Source organism: Gopherus evgoodei, chromosome 10 (assembly GCF_007399415.2).
Source record: "Gopherus evgoodei ecotype Sinaloan lineage chromosome 10, rGopEvg1_v1.p, whole genome shotgun sequence".
NCBI lineage: Eukaryota > Metazoa > Chordata > Testudines > Testudinidae > Gopherus > Gopherus evgoodei.
In genome coordinates this window covers 45514361-45532681 of record NC_044331.1, presented here as the reverse complement: position 1 = coordinate 45532681, position 18321 = coordinate 45514361, and the positions used below count along the sequence as shown (strand labels likewise).

At 42.7% G+C, this 18321-nt stretch overlaps 1 protein-coding gene across 1 annotated transcript in view; it reads right to left on the bottom strand.

Annotated features, from left to right (window-relative positions):
- Window positions 1–18321, bottom strand: part of REC114 (REC114 meiotic recombination protein) — a 107332-nt gene that overhangs the window by 63953 nt on the left and 25058 nt on the right. The window contains exon 3 of the mRNA XM_030578288.1: window positions 3058–3141. Coding sequence (XP_030434148.1) covers window positions 3058–3141 — 84 coding nt within the window. The remainder of the gene's footprint in view (window positions 1–3057; window positions 3142–18321) is intronic.

The following is an 18321-nucleotide window of genomic DNA, read 5'->3' as shown; positions in this document are numbered from 1 at the left end:
GCACGTGGCATCACACACCCAACTGAGTCACCTGATGCTTTACCTAAGCCACTCATGGACCAACAAGGGAGGTACCAGCCAATTTCTCAGCTCCCGGGCCTTGCATCCCTCCTGGAGTATAAACCCAGAATTATGTCATCATGCATTCCACAGGGTTCTGTATAGTGCAAGCTCATTAAATTAGTCTGCTTCCCCCCCTCGATGTGGGAAAGATATAAACAGCCTTTGTTAACAGAGCTAAGATTCCCTAACACTTCACTCAAAAACACACTGGTTAAGATAAAACATAAAACAAGTTTATTAACTACAGAAAGATTATAAGTGATAGCAAATAGATCGAAGTAGATTACTTATCAAAGAAATAAAAATGCTACCTAAGCCTAACATACTACACGGGATTTGAATCAAACAGTCTCTCACCCAGTTAGATAGTACAAGCAGTTTGTAGATATCTCACACACAGGCAGGGTTTCCTTCTTTCCTGCCTGGGACCAGCACATCCCCAGTTCAAAGTCTTTGTTTAACAAAGGTATTTTCAGGTGTTGAGCTGTGGAGAAAGTGAGGCTCCTTGGTGATGTCACTTCCCCCTTTTATAGTTTTTTCTATAGGCGAGAAGTCCTTTGTTCCAAGTCAGCTTCCTAGTCCAGTTTGTAGAAAAATACAGTACCAAAATGGAGTTCAGTATCATGTGGTCTAGTCACATACCCTTGCATGCCTCACTGAGTCATAGCAGCCATTATTCATAGGCTGGCTGAATCATCCCCAGGGGAGGACAAGCCTTTCCCATGGCCCACTGTCTTTGCTGATGGGCTATTCTACTTGGATGGGCCATTCATGATGTGCTGGCTTGCCTGAATGCAAATGAATTTTTGGGTGTTACCCCGGGGTGAACACATTTGAAATACAAATACATAGTCAATTTTCATAACTTCAGATACAAAAATGATATATGCATACACATAAGATAATAAAATTCAGCAAATTACAACTTTTCCATAGACATCTCACATGACACATTTTGCACAAGATGCATCGTAATTATGTCATAATCATATCATAATTATATCATTATATAGTGAATATAGGGCAGTCACAGGGAGGTTGGGGCTTCAGAATCGAGTCTGTTATCGATGATAATACTGCGGAGCTGAAGCTAGTGTTGGAAGCAGAGTCGTCAGTAACTGCATAGTATTCTGTGAAGGTATGTACAGACACCCAGGTGGCTGATCTACAGATTTCTGAGATAGCAACATTCTTGAGGAAGGTGACAGAGGAAGGCAAACTGACTTCATGGAGTATGTGTGAATTCCAGATGGAGGTACTATCTTGAGATGGTCAGTACTGAGGGCGTACATACTGACACAGTCTTCCTAGAAGCAGCATGGTCTCCTTTTCTGTACCTGACAGGCAATACTGCTACTTCGATATCTGTGTCCTTGGGGTCCTTAGGCATATCAGCAGTATCTTTCGCGCTGGATCCACATGGTCTATGGGTACCATGCTTAGATGCCTGCCTTCAGTGCCATCGGTACAGAGGAGACCAAACAAGCCAGGGTTCTCCTCTAGCTGGTTCAGGACTCACTATGAGGACTCCGAAGCACTCTTTTTAAGAGGTCTTACATGGAGAGTCTGAGGATTTCTTTCTTGGTTCACTGGCCTTGAAGGTGGAAGGCTGTGGAGAAGACTCACGTCACCTGGGAGACTCTGGACCCAGGTCAGACACTGGCTGATGAGCTCCCTCCATGAGGAGCAGATTGGTTTCAGTTCCCGTTTTTTCAGGATCTGGTTTTTGGCTGCTGACAGATGGTACGCTTCTGTGGGATGTGGCCCTCCCCAAAGCAACAGACACAACAGGAATGCCCAACCATTACCAGAATGGACTCCTCGCAGGAGAGGCACGTCTTAAACCTGGGCGAACCAGGCATACATGTTACTGAGGGCAATCGCAAGTTAAGGGGGAAAAAAGGGAACAGAAAAAACTAAAGGAAACTCTATGATACTAAGAAAAACATTAAAACCAGCAAAGAATGAATTTCTAAAGAGTAAAGTATCTGTGAATGCACTGCTAATCGCTCAGTTTCTAGCCGGGGTAGCTTAGAAGGAACTAAAGGCGGTTTGTCTGCACAGTGCTAATTAGCCTCAAGGCAGAGCATGAGGAAGGGGGAGCGGATATGCAGGTCAAATCAACACTCCTACCAAAGATCTCTGTTCAGAAGCACAGGGCTGCACATACACCTACAGTGGAGCACCCATAGGGACACTACTTGAAGAAGAACTAGGCTATTTCTAAGGCAAGAAAATGTCTTTCCTGTTCACTTGAACAATGTTTGTTGTTATTCTTCGAGTCTACTAGCATTCTGCAGACAATAAGGTGTTTTCCCCTGCAAATTGTAGAATACTACTTCTCTGTTTATAAATCAAACATACCTATCTAAAAACAAAATGCAATCACTGACTGTTAAGCAGTTTTGTGACGGGTCCACGTGAATCTTTCATAAGGAACAAAGCAACAGCTATGCTAGACATAGCTTCCTTCACTTACAGCCTTACTAGCCAGTTCTGCACCTCCCCCACATGATCCTGGAAATATGGTATGCTGGAGCCGGTCAAAGAATCCATGAAGCATTCTTATGCCCCAACTATTCTGCACCTGAATGGGAGAGGTGCAATCCATGCTCCATAACACAGCACTCAGTTCTGAATTTCAGACTTACAGATCCAAAACCTGTTCAGATGTCTAGGACAATCTGGAGCACTTTTAACTGTATCAAATAACCACATGTATTAAAAATTTTTATCCATGGTCATGTATGATGAATCCAAAAGTATCTAGGCTCCAAATCATCTACTTGCAAAGAAATACAAGTAACAAAACCACAGGTCCATCAGCTTGAGGAAAGGAGTTCCTTCATCTTCATCTTAAGCATACAAATAACTCACTGTACCTTTGAACTTCCTGTTGAATTTCACCAAAATCAATACAAAAAATGACATTGCAGATATTAAGTCCATACATGACATCCAGATTTTAATAGCAGAAACAGCAATGCAACTTACTTTTAACCTTGAACCAAACAACAGACAATCTGCTCTTCTTACTATCTTCAACCATTTGTTGGCATCAATTAATGAAAAACCTTCCTGAAATTAAGCAAAAAAAATAGTGACTTGTACAGAAAACCTGTAAAGCAGAAGGACCCAGTTATGCAAGCTAATAAACTGAGCCTGGTCAGTAAATGAGAAAATATTTACAACATGAATTTAAGGCAGAATACATTCTTTCAGAAATAAAGAATGTAAATACAAATCTTACAATATTTTTCATTCAAAATATATAACAAACAATATTTATCATACACAAACATAACACATATTTACATGTACAATATAAAATGTACAGGGTTTCATTTGTTTTTACCTCAGTATGAATTAAGTTTAAAAATATATCTACAGCAGTACCAGTACATTAAACTAAAATTTTATTTTTAAATATATTTCACAATTCATACATAATGAAAGGCAATTTGACTTATATTATAATAATTCCTTCCACAAAGAGCTTTGAACTCTACTCACAAATCCCATGCGGTAGCCCTAGAGGGCAGCAGAGGGCATGCAAGATTTGAGAATGTGATACCAGTGGGCTTGTGTAAAGCTGAGAAAGATACTTAGGTATTTTCTTAAGATATACTTAAAGAAAACAAAAACATTCTATCAAATTATTAAAGCTTATGCTCCAATTATGTTGACTGTGAATCTCCTCACATAAGCAGTAAATTAAGCTACAAAGTTTAGCGTGTGGTACTAATTTAGGAAACTGATAAGCTGACTGTACAAATATAGCATATACACTGACTCTGTATGTCAAAGCTATTTCACAGAGTGTTGTATACTCAGCACTAGACTTCCACCATGGAACTCTAGTACACTGCTGTCCAGGTTAAAAAAAAGTTTAAAAATCACCTGAAATACTCCAGCAGGGGGGAAATGGTCAATCTATTATCTCCAAACTATTGCCTAATCACAGACTTCCTTTCCCATTAGCTTTTTGGGATATAGCAATGAAAAAGTTGAAGTTATGTACTTATTTAAGTTATATAGATTTAATCTTTTAAAAGCTGTATTGGCGAAAGTATTAATGTGAAATATCTATATATTGTAAATAAAATCAATAAATACATCAGCAGAATCTCAATTGAACAGTTTTTATTCATTCGTCACAAACAGCTTAGAGGAGCATGAAGGACCCCGGAAGGATTTCTGAGGCAGACAAAGATAAGAGAAAATCTGAAAGGGGACAAATGGCAATGACAAAGCTCAGAAGAATATTTAGAGAGGCAGAAGGAAGATGAAACGAACGCAAAGATGAAGGAAGAAAGTTAAAAACAGCACAAAGGGAGTTAGCTAAGCATGATGTGAGCTGTACATGATCTGAAACCGTACCAAGTGCAGGCCTGTTGACTCAAGCCAAGTGTTTCTATTTGAGTTTATTACATAGATATTTACTGAAATAGCATAAATCCCCTAGAACCTCAGTGAGGACCATATCTTAATAGAGAGATGGTCCATGAGACAATCTCCTCTCCCATTCTTGAATATATAGCGTGCTTGTGGAAACTACTACAGTTGCTTACATGCAAAAGTAATATCAGGAAAGGATTTAATGTATTTTAGCTACCTTTCAATGAAGATCAGCAACCAGAAACAAGGAAGAGAGTCAACACCATTTTAACAGCCAGCTTTCCTCAGACTACCGGCAATTCACAGACTACAGTTTGAGAACAGCTGCTCGGGAGTTAAACATAAGTCAAAAAGAAATAACCACAAAAAATAAGGAAGTAGAAACAATCTAGCAAACAACAACAAATCATAATATCAGATGCAGAAGCAATTCCTGAACCAAACTGGCTGGTATGAGTCACCAAGAAGCCAAATAACAGAAATGCAAGACCACAAAATGAGTTCTCATGACCAACATACGATTTTATTACTATTTCGTCCCCTCAAGAATAGGATTTTGAATCCTGCTAGCTGGAAAAGGCAGCTGTGATGCGGTCGCAGATAGAATCATCCCTGATTACTAATTTTCAGCAATAGCTGCATATAACATATAAAAGGGAAGAAAGACAAAAAAGAGGGGAAGTAGAGAAACTGAGGGTAGAGATAAAGAAATAAAGGGAGGGAAAAGGGAAACCCAGAGATCCAGTGGAGGGTGAGAGACCCCTCTGCCCCAAATTAAAACAAGTGCTTTCAACATCAGCTAACAGAGAGGTAGCTGAGTTACCTTTTTTCACTATATATGAATAGGTTTGATTTTATAAACCTAATAACATGAATATCTCAGAAGACATGCCTAGTAAAGCAACACCTGACTGGTCTTATTGATCAGAACTGGTCACTACTTCAATGGGAGACACCTCACCCCTTACTCCCACTCCTGCAAATAAGGTTGTACTGGGGAATCAGTAGATGGCACTCTTTTCTCCAAGTGAGCTCTGCTGGGTCCAGCAGCCCCCAGTGGCGGCCAACAACTGCAATGCCAATTCTGTGGGGGGGAAAAAGGAAATTCTGCGCAGCACATTAATTCTGCACAAATTCTGCACTGCACGGTGGCATAGAATTCTCCCAGGAGTAGCAGGACAGCTGCTACTAGTGGAAGTCCCCACCGCTGACCTAGCCCAGAGTCAGGATTTTATCCTGTATTTGGAGGAACCTGAGAAAAGATGGTAAAGAAAATACAAAAGCCTCCTTTAAAGTTTACTTCCCAAAGTTTTATAACTTACAAATTCCTCTCTATTTAATTTTTAATTTTTAAAATTAAACCATGAATACACACTCCTTGAAGGAACTACATTGCCATTGGCCTGTCAGAACAACTGAAAGCTACCTATTATACTGTGGCTTCAGAGGATTTAACACTAAACCTAACCTGAACAGCATATAAGTAACTAGACTTCTCTGAACTATTCTACAATGATTTTTATTTCTGTAAAATTGATACATAAATCATTAATGCATGTAAGCTGGTGGTGTCGGGGCTCGTCCCTCTCAGGCGCAGTGGGGAGCCAGGGCGCCTCCTTACACACAGCAGTCTGGGTAGGCCTAACCCCTCAGCAGGCTTTGAGGGAATAAAGGGTCTGCAAACAAAGTATATCAGGCCAGGCCCTTGGGCAGGGCAGGGCGGGGCAGTAAACAGTTCAACCTCAGGCCTCCAGCAGGCTGAGCAAACAAAGTATCTCAGCCCAGGCCCTTGGACAGGGCAAGGCAGTAGCAGTTCAGGCTCAGGCCTTCAGCAGGCTGAGCAAACACAGTATATCAGCCCAAGCCCTTGGGCAGGGCGGGGCAGTAGCAGTTCAGGCTCAGGCCTTCAGCAGGCTGAGCAAACAAAGTATCTCAGCCCAGGCCCTTGGACAGGGCAGGGCAGTAGCAGTTCAGGCTCAGGCCTTCAGCAGGCTGAGCAAACACAGTATATCAGCCCAGGCCCTTGGGCAGGGCGAGGCAGTAGCAGTTCAGGCTCAGGCCTTCAGCAGGCTGAGCAAACACAGTATGCCAGAAGGCTACACAGCAGGCCTCCTCAGGCCAGGGAGAGGGGGAGTCTGCCACCCTTGGGGGGATGGCAGGGGGAACGCAGGCCCTCCCACTCCACTGCGTTCCAGCCCGGGGCCCTAGCAGCAACAAAGGCACGCTGCTGTCAGTGGGGATCCTGGCCGAAACACACTGACATGGGTTCAGGCTTTTCAGGAGCCAAACCAGGGTCGGCTATCCCCAGGCCACTTCCGACCTCCCCCTCTCTGGGTACCTGTCTCTCACCAGCTTCGTCTGGGAGGTCCCAGACCATGGGCTCCTCCGGGTACCAGTCGTAGGGAGGCTCAGGCAGCTCCTCGGGATACTGGTCGTAGGGAAGCTCAGGCCACTCCTTGGGTTACCAGGCGCAAGGCAGGTCAGGCCGATGTTCCTCCGGGTACCGGGTATGAGGCAAGTACGGCCGGCGTTCCTCCGGGTACTGAGCGCGGGGCAGGTCAAGCCAGCGTTCCTCTGGGTACTGAGCGCGAGGCAGGTCAGGCCAGCGTTCCTCCGGGTAGTGAGCACAGGGTAGGCTGGGCCCAGCGGGAGCTCGGGCTCCAGCGTCTGTCCTCTCCAGCAGCCGGCCGCCAACTGAGCGCTTGGGCCGGGCTTTTATACTTCCTGTCCCACACCTTGAATTCCGGGGGGCGGGGACAGGTGGCAGTGGCTCCACCCACTGAGGCACCTGCTCTGGCTCGTCCCTCTCAGGCGTGGCGGGGAGCCAGGGTGCCTCCTTACAATGCACAACAAGCCAATAACATCCCTGAGTTTTGAAATGAGATTTTGAAGCTATGCTAACAGGACTGGACTTAAATCCTCTCACAAATGCTCATATATGATGGACAGAACATAAACTCCAAGATATACGACCATGTGATTGATATCTCAAAAGAAAATAACTTGGATTATGAGTCAATCCTGTCAAAAGCTTTGTAGCAACTCTGGAATATGTATTTCAGACAGTATTAAGATTTTATACTTTAAAGTATTTTGGCCTATTGAGTGAATAATATTTACTTACAAGGTTTTTGACCACACTCCTAACCAGCTGAAGAGGCTGTTAAGGTCTAGCAGGTCAATCTGAATAAGTCACTACATACTATGATTCAGTCTTTCTTTTTTGTGGGGGGAGGCCGGGGGTTGGGTTTTTTTGAACATTGTGGGGGGAGATGGCAGGCAGCAAGGATGGGGTTTCAATGGCTGTGATGCCCAAGCAGTGATGGAGAAAGGAAGTATGATTGCATAAGGCATATTGCCTCTGTGGGTGCTGCAGAGAAGACTCCTTTAGCAAAGGCACTTGCCACACGTTAAGAGTGCTACCTGCACACAGCCACAGCACTGTCCTCCCTAGTGTGCAAAATGGATGGCACTCTGGCCATGCTCATGTTGGTGTCACTTTGGCATAACCCTAGGTAACTCGGGAGGGTGGTAGACCACAAGTGTCAATGAAGCCCTCCTGTTGTAGGCCTCAATGAACCAATGTTCCTCCATGTTAAACACTTTGTGTAACCTAGTGTAACCTAATATGTTAAGAGCTGTAAAATGTAATGTCAGCAGTTAGTTTTCTGATTGTAACAGCCAGTTCCCTGCTGTAACACACTGGAGCTAAATTGAAGCAAGTTTCAAGACCGCTTTTAGATACAGCATACATGTCTCTGTAGCAGAAAGGGGGAGAAGGAGGGGGAAGACAAAGGAGTGTGTAAAAAAAATGCTGCAGCTGGACAGAAAAGGAAGGGGAAACGGGGAATTGTTAGTCAGCAAGAAAAGTTCTCGTGGGATATAAAGGAACAGACTGCTTGTTTTAGCTGTGCTTGATTTGAGGCATCAGCCTCCCAGCACCGCTTTGAAATCTCAAATAAACTTGTGTTTTGCTTCTCCACCCTGGTGTGTTCATTGGCGCTAAGCACTCTGGGCAACGAACCGCTGTTGCTTGCCTCTGGCACTTCTGTGTCGGCAACACTCACAACCAATCCAAACACTTGCTTTGAGATGTGCAACATGGCAAGCAGCTCTACAGGCCTTCCTTGTTTTCAGGGTGCACAAGCATCCGTTTGATTACTGTCTCCCATAAGGTTGCAGTGGGGGTAATGTTCCCAGTAAACATAAAAGGGCTGTGATAAACTGGTCCTTAGTAAAAGAGCAATTTACACTGCCTATATGTATGTACGTATGTGTGCGTTTGCATATATATATATATATATATTGCAGTACAGTAGCAATTATTTTTAGAACTTAAGAATTAAAAACAAAGCTCACTGCAAGCAATATTCTAACTCAATGCTCCACATCTTTTTAGACTTTTTTAAAGTTTTAAAATGCACAAAAAACTATGTTAAAAGAATATTAAGGTTACAATGTCAAGCATTCAAAAATTACTTACAAGGTTTTTGACCACACTCTTATATGTCTAAATTAAGGGTGACTCTATAACAGCAGTAGGTGAAAGCACACAATGGAACTTTTAGTGTGTGGCAGCAAGATTCATGAGGCCACTTAGTGTGCAGCAGGTAGAGCACTATATGGAGAACCTGTAGATGTGAGATTTGAAAACTTGTACTCGCAAGTTAATGTTTCTATAGTGATTTTGCTGGCAGAGATTCAGTCAGTGATAACAATTATAATATAACAACTTTTTTTTAATTATATATTTTTAAAGCCTAAACACTGCACGAGTACTTTAGATATTATTTGTGAATTTGAGTAAGTTTCCATTACTGTGCAAGAGAGGGCTGAAAAGGCATAATACTTTACAAAAGTAAATAATTAAAGGTTGTCACAGGGTATTTGGAGTCTTTGTGTGAAGTGGGTCCAGCTCCCGATGATGAGGTACATGCACCCAGGCTGGGCCTACTGACAGGCAGAGGGATGACTGAGTTAGGGGATAAAAAGAATGCTGCAGAGAGGCAGACTGGGAGGAGCAAGTTGGAGCAGGGCAGCCCAGAAAGAGTCTTGCAGAGGAGCCTAGGGCAGGGCCACAAGGAGAGCGGCGTGAGGGGAGTTAGTGCCTACAATGATTACTCCCAGGTTGGGGCCAGAAAGAGAATGGCTGGGAAGCTGCCTGAAACCTTGGGAAAGAAGGTAAGGCCCAGCAAGAGCAGATATAGACTATAAAAAGACTGTGGATACCCTGGGATGGGGGAGGGAGAGTGGCTAGAAAGATTAATAGAAATGTAGAGTTGGAAGGAACTTCAGTAGGCTGTCTAGTCCAGCCTCCTGCACTGAGGCTGGACCAGGTATACCTAGAACATGTTTGTCTAACTTGGTCTTAAAAACTTGTAATGATGGGGATTCTACAATCTCCCTTGGAAGCCAATGCAAGTATTTAACTATCCTTTTCATTAGTTATTCTTAATATCTAAACTATATCTAATATATTTCCTTTGCTGCCTATTACTTCTGGTCTAATTTTCAGTGAACATGTAGAACAACTGATAACCATCCTATTCACAACAGCACTTTACTTATTTGAAGACTTATTCAGTCCCTCCTCAGTCTTCTTTTCTCAAGACTACACATGCTTAGTTTTTTTAGCCTTTCCTCATGTGTCAGGTTTTCTAAACCTTTTATCATTTTTGTTGCTCTCCTCTAGATTCTCTCCAATTTGTCTACTTAGGTTCCACCAGTGCTGAGTCGAGTGGAACAATTACCTCCCATGTTTTACATACTACACTCCTGTTAATACACCCAAGAATGATTTTGCCTTTTTCACAACAGCATCACACTGTTGACTCTCATTCAATTTGTGATCCACTATAAGCCCCAGTTCCTTTTCAGCAGTACTACTGCCTAGCCATTTTGCAGTTGTGAATTTGATTTTTCCTCTCTAAGCATAGTACTTTGCACTTGTCATTACTGAATTTCATATTGATTTCAGAACAAGTCTCTAATTTGTCAAGGTCTTTTGAAGTCTAATCCTGTCCTCCAAAGTGCTTGCAACCAGACATATCAAACCCATGGGAAAAACACAGAAATTGGTTTGCTTTTGGCTTTATTGACTTGTGAGTTGCTGTTGGTTAGTTTTTGACTTGTAACTTGTTTGGCCTCCTGAGGGTCGAAATGACAGCCTGGACCTCTACATTGAATGCTTCCGCCGACGTGCACAGGCAGAGATTGTGGAAAAACAGCATCGTTTACCTCATAACCTAAATCATGCAGAACGCAATGCCATCCACAGCCTCAGAAACCACCCAGACATTATCATCAAAGAGGCTGACAAAGGAGGTGCTGTTGTCATCATGAACAGATCTGACTACCAAAAGGAGGCTGCCAGACAACTTTCCAACACCAAATTCTACAGGCCACTTCCCTCAGATCCCACTGAGGAATACACTAACAAACTGCACCATCTACTCAGGACACTCCCTACACTAACACCGGAACAAATCAACATACCCTTAGAGCCCCGACCAGGGTTATTCTATCTACTACCCAAGATCCACAAACCCGGAAATCCTGGACGCCCCATCATCTTGGGCATTGGCACTCTCACTGAAGGACTGTCTGGATATGTGGACTCTCTACTCAGTCCCTATGCCACCAGCACTCCCAGCTATCTCCGTGACACCACTGATTTCCTGAGGAAACTACAAAGCATTGGTGACCTTCCAGAAAACACCATCCTAGCCACCATGGATGTAGAGGCTCTCTACACAAACATCCCACACACAAATGGAATACAAGCTGTCAGGAACACTATCCCTGATGATGCCACAGCACAACTGGCTGCTGAGCTCTGTGCCTTTATCCTCACACACAACTATTTCAAATTTGATGACAATATATATCTCCAGATCAGTGGCACCGCTATGGGCACCCGCATGGCCCCACAATATGCCAATATTTTTATGGCCGACCTGGAACAACACTTCCTCAGCTCTCGTCCACTCACGCCCCTTCTCTACCTACACTACATTGATGACATCTTCATCATCTGGACCCATGGGAAGGAGTCTCTGGAAAAATTCCACCATGATTTCAACAGCTTCCACCCCACCATCAACCTCAGCCTGGACCAGTCTACACAGGAGGTCCACTTCCTAGACACCACAGTGCAAATAAGTGATGGTCACATTACCACCACCCTATACCGAAAACCTACGGACCGCTATGCCTACCTTCATGCCTCCAGCTTCCATCCCGGGCATATCACACGATCCATTGTCTACAGCCAAGCACTGAGGTACAACCGCATCTGCTCTAACCCCTCAGACAGAGACCAACACCTACAAAATCTCCACCAAGCATTCTCAAAACTACAATACCCGCACAAGGAAATAAGGAAACAGATCAACAGAGCCAGACGTGTACCCAGAAGCCTCCTACTGCAAGACAAACCCAATAAAGAAACCAACAGGACTCCACTGGCCATCACATACAGTCCCCAGCTAAAACCTCTCCAACACATCATCAGGGATCTACAACACATCCTGGACAATGATCCCGCACTTTCACAGGCCTTGGGTGGCAGGCCAGTCCTTGCCCACAGACAACCTGCCAACCTGAAACATATTCTCACCAGCAACTGCACACTGCACCATAGTAACTCTAGCTCAGGAACCAATCCATGCAACAAACCTCGATGCCAACTCTGCCCACATATCTACACCAGCAACACCATTACAGGACCTAACCAGATCAGCCACACCATCACCGGTTCATTCACCTGCACCTCCACCAATGTAATATATGCTATCATATGCCAGCAATGCCCCTCTGCTATGTACATCGGCCAAACTGGACAGTCCCTACGAAAAAGGATAAATGGACACAAATCAGATATTAGGAATGGCAATATATAAAAACCTGTAGGAGAACACTTCAACCTCCCTGGCCACACTATAGCAGACCTTAAGGTGGCCATCCTTCAGCAAAAAAACTTCAGACTTCAAAGAGAAACTGCTGAGCTTCAGTTCATCTGCAAATTTGACACCATCAGCTCAGGATTAAACAAAGACTGTGAATGGCTTGCCAATTACAAAACCAGTTTCTCCTCCCTTGGTTTTCACACCTCAACTGCTAGAACAGGGCCTCATCCTCCCTGATTGAACTACCTCATTATCTCTAGCTTGCCTGCATATATATATACCTGCCCCTGGAAATTTCCACTACATGCATCTGACGAAGTGGGTATTCACCCACGAAAGCTCATGCCCCAAAACGTCTGTTAGTCTATAAGGTGCCACAGGACTCTTTGCTACCGTGAGTAGTCTTTCAACCAGCTATGCACCCACCTTATAGAAATTTCATCTAGACCACATTTCCCTAGTTTGCTTATGAGACTGTTATGTGGGACCGTGTCAAAAGCCTGACTAAAATCAAGATACATTCTGTCTACTGCTTCTCCCCACTTCCATTAGACCAATAACCTGTCAAAGAAGGAAATTAGGTTGGTTTGCCATGATTTATTCTTGACAAATCTATAATAAGTATTACTTATAATCCTATTACCCTCTAGGTGTTTACAAACCGATTGTTTAATAATTTGTTCTGTATCTTTCCAGATATCAAAATTAGGCTGACAGGTCTATAATTCTCTGGGTCCTCTTTGTTCCCTCTTTAAAGATAGGTACTGTGTTTGCCCTTCTCTAGTCTTGTGGGATTTCACCTGTCCTCCATAAGTTCTCAGAGATAATCACTAATGATTCTGATAACTGCTTCAGGTAGTTCCTTAAATATCGAGAGTGAATTTCATCAGGCTCTGTTGACCTGAATACATCTAATTTATCTAAATATTTTTAATCTGTTCTTTCCCTACATTGGCTTGTGTTCATCCTCCCTTGTTAATATCAATTGTGTTAAGTATCTGATCAGAATTTACCTTTGTATGAAGACTGAAGCAATCACTGTGAAGCTACAAAAAGACTGTGATTACACTGGGATGGGTGAATATCATCTTGGTTGACTTTCATTTCTGAAGGAACACTGAGGGCCTGTGCCCAGTACCAGGGAGTCTATTAGACTCATAGACTTTAAGGCCAGAAGGAACCATTGTGATCATCTAGTCTGACCTCCTGCACATCACAGGCCACAGAATCTCACCCATCCACTCCTGTAATAGACGCATAGCCTCTGGCTGAGGTACTGAAGTCCACAGATCATGATTTACAAGACTTATAGTTACAGAGACTCTACCATTTACTCTATTTCAAACCAGCCAATAGCGCAGAGAAGAAGGGGTTGACAGAGAACTTTAAGCTGTGACATTAAGCTTTGCTTTAAGATTGTGGGAACAGTTATTTAGAATACTAACAAATAAACATGCAGCAGGGGTGCTTTTTTATGTTAAAAAGGTGCCAGTGGAGTAACTGCTGAGACCCTCCTGGAGAGAATATAAGAACATACGAAAGGCCATAATGGTTCAGACCAAAGTTCCACCTAGCCCACTATCCTCTCTTCCAACAGTAGCCAATTGCCAGGTGCCCCAGAGGGAATGAACAGAACCGGTAATCATTAAGTGATCCATCCCCTGTCGCCCATTCCCAGCTTCTGGAAAACAGAGGCTGGGGACACCATCCTTGTCCAACCTGGCTAATAGCCATTGATGGCCCTATCCTCCATGAATTTATCTAGTTCTTTTTTGAATCCTGTTATAGTCTTGGCCTTCACAACATCCTCTGGCAAGGAGTTCCACAGGTTGACTGTATGTTGTGTGAAGAAATACTTCCTTTTGTTTGTTTTAAACCTGCTGCCTATTAATTTTATGTGGTGACCTCTAGTTCTTGTTATGAGAAGGAGTAAATAACACTTCTTTATTTACTTTCTCCACACTAGTCATGATTTTATAGACCCTCTATCATACCCCCCCTTAGTCATCTCTTTTCCAAGCTGAAAAGTCCTAGTCTTACTAAACTCTCCTCATATGGCAGCCGTTCCATACCAATAATCATTTTTGTTGCCCTTTTCTGAACCTTTTCCAATTCCGATATATCTTTTTTGAGCTGGGGTGACCACATCTGCACACAGTAATCAAGATGTGGGCATACCATGGATTTATATAGAGGCACACTGGTATTGATTTTATTTATTTATTTTCTGTCTTATTATCGAACCCTTTCTTAATGATTCCCAACATTCTGTTCGCTTTTTTGACTGCTGCTGCACACTGAGTGGATGTTTTCAGAGAACTATCCACAATGACTCCAGGAGCTCCTTCTTGAGTGGTAACAGCTAATTTACACCTCATCATTTTATATGTATAGTTAGGATTAAGTTTTCCAATGTGTATTACTCTGCATTTATTGACATTGAATTTCATCTGCCATTTTGTTGGTTCGTCAGTTCTGAGAAATCCTTTTGTAGCTCTTTGCAGTCTGCCTGGGACTTAACTATCTTGAGTCGTTTTGTATCACCTGCACATTTTGCCCCCTCACTGTTTACCTCTTTTCCCAGATCATTTATGAATATGTTGAATAGAACTGGGCCCAGTACAGACCCCTGGGAGAGACCACTATTTACCTCTCTCCATTCTGAAAACTATTTATTCCTACCCTTTGGGCATAGCTGTGGTCTGTTGGGCTGCACTTGGAGACAGAGACTCATAGATTCTAGGGTCAGAAGGGACCAATGTGATCATCCAGTCCGACCCCCTGCACAAAGCAGGCCACAGAACCCTACCCATCCACTTCTATAACAAACCCCTAACCTATGTACAAGTTACTGAAGTCTTCAAATTGTGGTTTGAAGACCTCAAGCTGCAGAGAATCCTCCAGCTAGTGACCTATGCCCCACGCTGCAGAGGAAGGCGAAAAACCTCCAGGGCCTCTGCCAATCTGCCCTGGAGGAAAATTCCTTCCCGACCCCAAATATGGTGATCAGCTAAACCCTGAGCATGTGGGCAAGACTCACCAGCCAGCACTCAGAAAAGAATTCTCTGCAGTAAGTCAGATCCCATCCCATCCAACATCCCATCACCGACCACTGGGCATACTTAACTGCTGATAATCAAAGATCAATTGCCAAAATTAGGCTATCCCATCATACCATCCCTTCCATAAACTTATCAAGCTTAGTCTTAAAGCCAGATATTTCTTTTGCCCCCACTACTCCCCTTGGAAGGCTGTTCCAGAACTTCACTCCTCTAATGGTTAGAAACCTTCGTCTAATTTCAAGTCTAAACTTCCTAGTGTCCAGTTTATACCCATTTGTTCTTATATCTACATTGGTACTAAGCTTAAATAATTCCTCTCCCTCCCTAATATTAATCCCTCTGATATATTTATAAAGAGCAAGCATATCCCCCCTCAGCCTTCTTTTGGCTAGACTAAACAAGCCAAGCTCTTTTGAGTCTCCTTTCATATGACAGGTTTTCCATTCCTCGGATCATCCTAGTAGCCCGTCTCTGAACTTGTTCCAGTTTGAATTCATCCTTCTTAAACATGGGAGACCAGAACTGCACACAGTATTCCAGGTGGGGTCTCACCAGTGCCTTATATAACGGTACTAACACCTCCTTATCCTTGCTGGAAATACCTCGCCTGATGCATCCTAAAACCGCATTAGCTTTTTTAACGGCCATATCACATTGGCGGCTCATAGTCATCCTGTGATCAACCAATACCCCAATGTCCTTCTCGTCCTCTGTTGCTTCCAACTGATGTGTCCCCAATGTATATCTAAAATTCTTATTATTAATCCCTAAGTGCATGACCTTGCACTTTTCACTATTAAATTTCATCCTATTACTATTACTCCAGTTTACAAGGTCGTCCAGATCTTCCTGTATGATATCCCGGTCCTTCTCTGTGTTAGCAATACCCCCCAGCTTTGTGTCATCCGCAAATTTTATTAGCACATTCCCGCTTTTTGTCCCAAGGTCAGTAATAAAAAGGTTAAATAAGATTGGTCCCAAAACTGATCCATGAGGAACTCCACTAGTAACCTCCTTCCAGCCTGACAGTTCACCCTTCAGTACGACCCGTTGGAGTCTCCCCTTTAACCAGTTCCTTATCTACCTTTCAATTCTCATATTGATCCCCATCTTTTCCAATTTGACTAATAATTCCGCATGTGGAACCATGTCAAATGCCTTACTGAAATCGAGGTAAATTAGGTCTACCGCATTTCCTTTGTCTAAATAATCTGTCACCTTCTCAAAGAAGGAGATCAGGTTGGTTTGGCACGATCTACCTTTAGTAAAACCATGTTGTAATTTGTCCCAATTACCATTGTCCTCAATGTCCTTAACTACTTTCTCCTTCAAAATTTTTTCCAAGACCTTACATACTACAGACCTCTGTTACAAACAATTATTTTAAGTTCTTAAGTTTTAGTTCAAATATTATTTGAAAAATATTTTTTCTGTGCTGTTGACATTTTAGAAAATGTTGTCTTCACATTAATCACAGAGGGCTCCAAAGAAAAATCTCATTCTTGTGTAAAGTTAGGAGTTGTGAACATTAGGCTTAGAATGAAACTCCAATCACACTTTCAACTACTGACTTGTGACTAGCACCTGCAGTAAAGTAAATTTTCCTTGCCTGTTTTTTTTCATTCTTTAAGATCTTCTGTAGCAGGCTAGATGTTCGGGTTATAGTTCCAAGGATCTGACTGATTTAAAAGACTGAAGACAGAATAACATCTTAGTATTCATGTATGATAGGAACTGAAATAAACAAGATAATGATGTAGGACCATAGACAAGACATTTCATCTAATTTTACTGTTCTGTAAAATAGACATTATGAAAATTAGTGCTTTTAAAGCACTCTGAATTCCTGTGATTAAAGGCTCTATAGAAGTACAAAATTATTGGTGATGGAGAGATCCTCTTTGGGGACCCAGTTCTCCCAGGAGCTGAGTGTTCCCTCCCATGCAACACTCCTTCAGAGGTGCTCAGTACCTCACAGGATCAGGCCTTAAAGAGATGTGGTTAATAAAGTCATATAAATGTCTTCTTGAAATTTCTGTACATCACATCTATTTTCACAGATCAATATAAAAAATACTATTTGGTTTTAGGATAAGTATGGTATATTTAATCTAAGACACTTCTCTCTCAAGCATCCAGCTTGAAGGAAAAAAAAAAAAGACAAACATTAAGCCTTCAAAACTCTTTACTGCTAATATTCACCTATCTAGAACAAAAATCTATAAGCACAGACCAACAAGAAAAAGCAGCCAAGAAGGTATGCTCTTCAACTTTAAAGTAGTTGTAAATTCAGTTTCCATCACAAAATTTGTTTTAATGTATCCAAGGACAATATTTAACATTCATATTTTCCTCAAAAACTATACATATTAGGGCTTGGCTACACTCAAAACTTCAAAGTGCTGCTGCAGGAGCGCTTTGAAGTGCGAGTGTGGTCACAGTGCCAGCAATGGGAGAGAGCTCTCCCAGCGCTGCAGGTACTCCACCTCCTCATGGGGATTAGCTTGCAGCGCTGGGAGCCGCGCTGTTTACCCTGGCACTTTACAGCTTGCAGCACTCGGGGGGGTGTTTTTTTCACACCCCTGAGCGAGAAAGTTGCAGTGCTGTAAAGCGCCAGTGTAGCCAAGGCCTTAGTTTTATTCCCTATATATATTTGTTTTATTCACAAAGACCAACAACATTTCTAAATGGAGGCATTATAATGTTCACATATATTACAAAATTGTGTTCTGAGCTGGATAAAAATGGTTACTCACCTTCTCATAACTGTTGTTCTTCGAGATGAGTTGCTCATATCCATTCCAATTAGATGTGTGCGTGCCATGTGCACAGTCATTGAAAAGTTTTTCCCCTAGCAGGATCTGTTGGGTCAGCTTTGGAGCCCCCTGGAG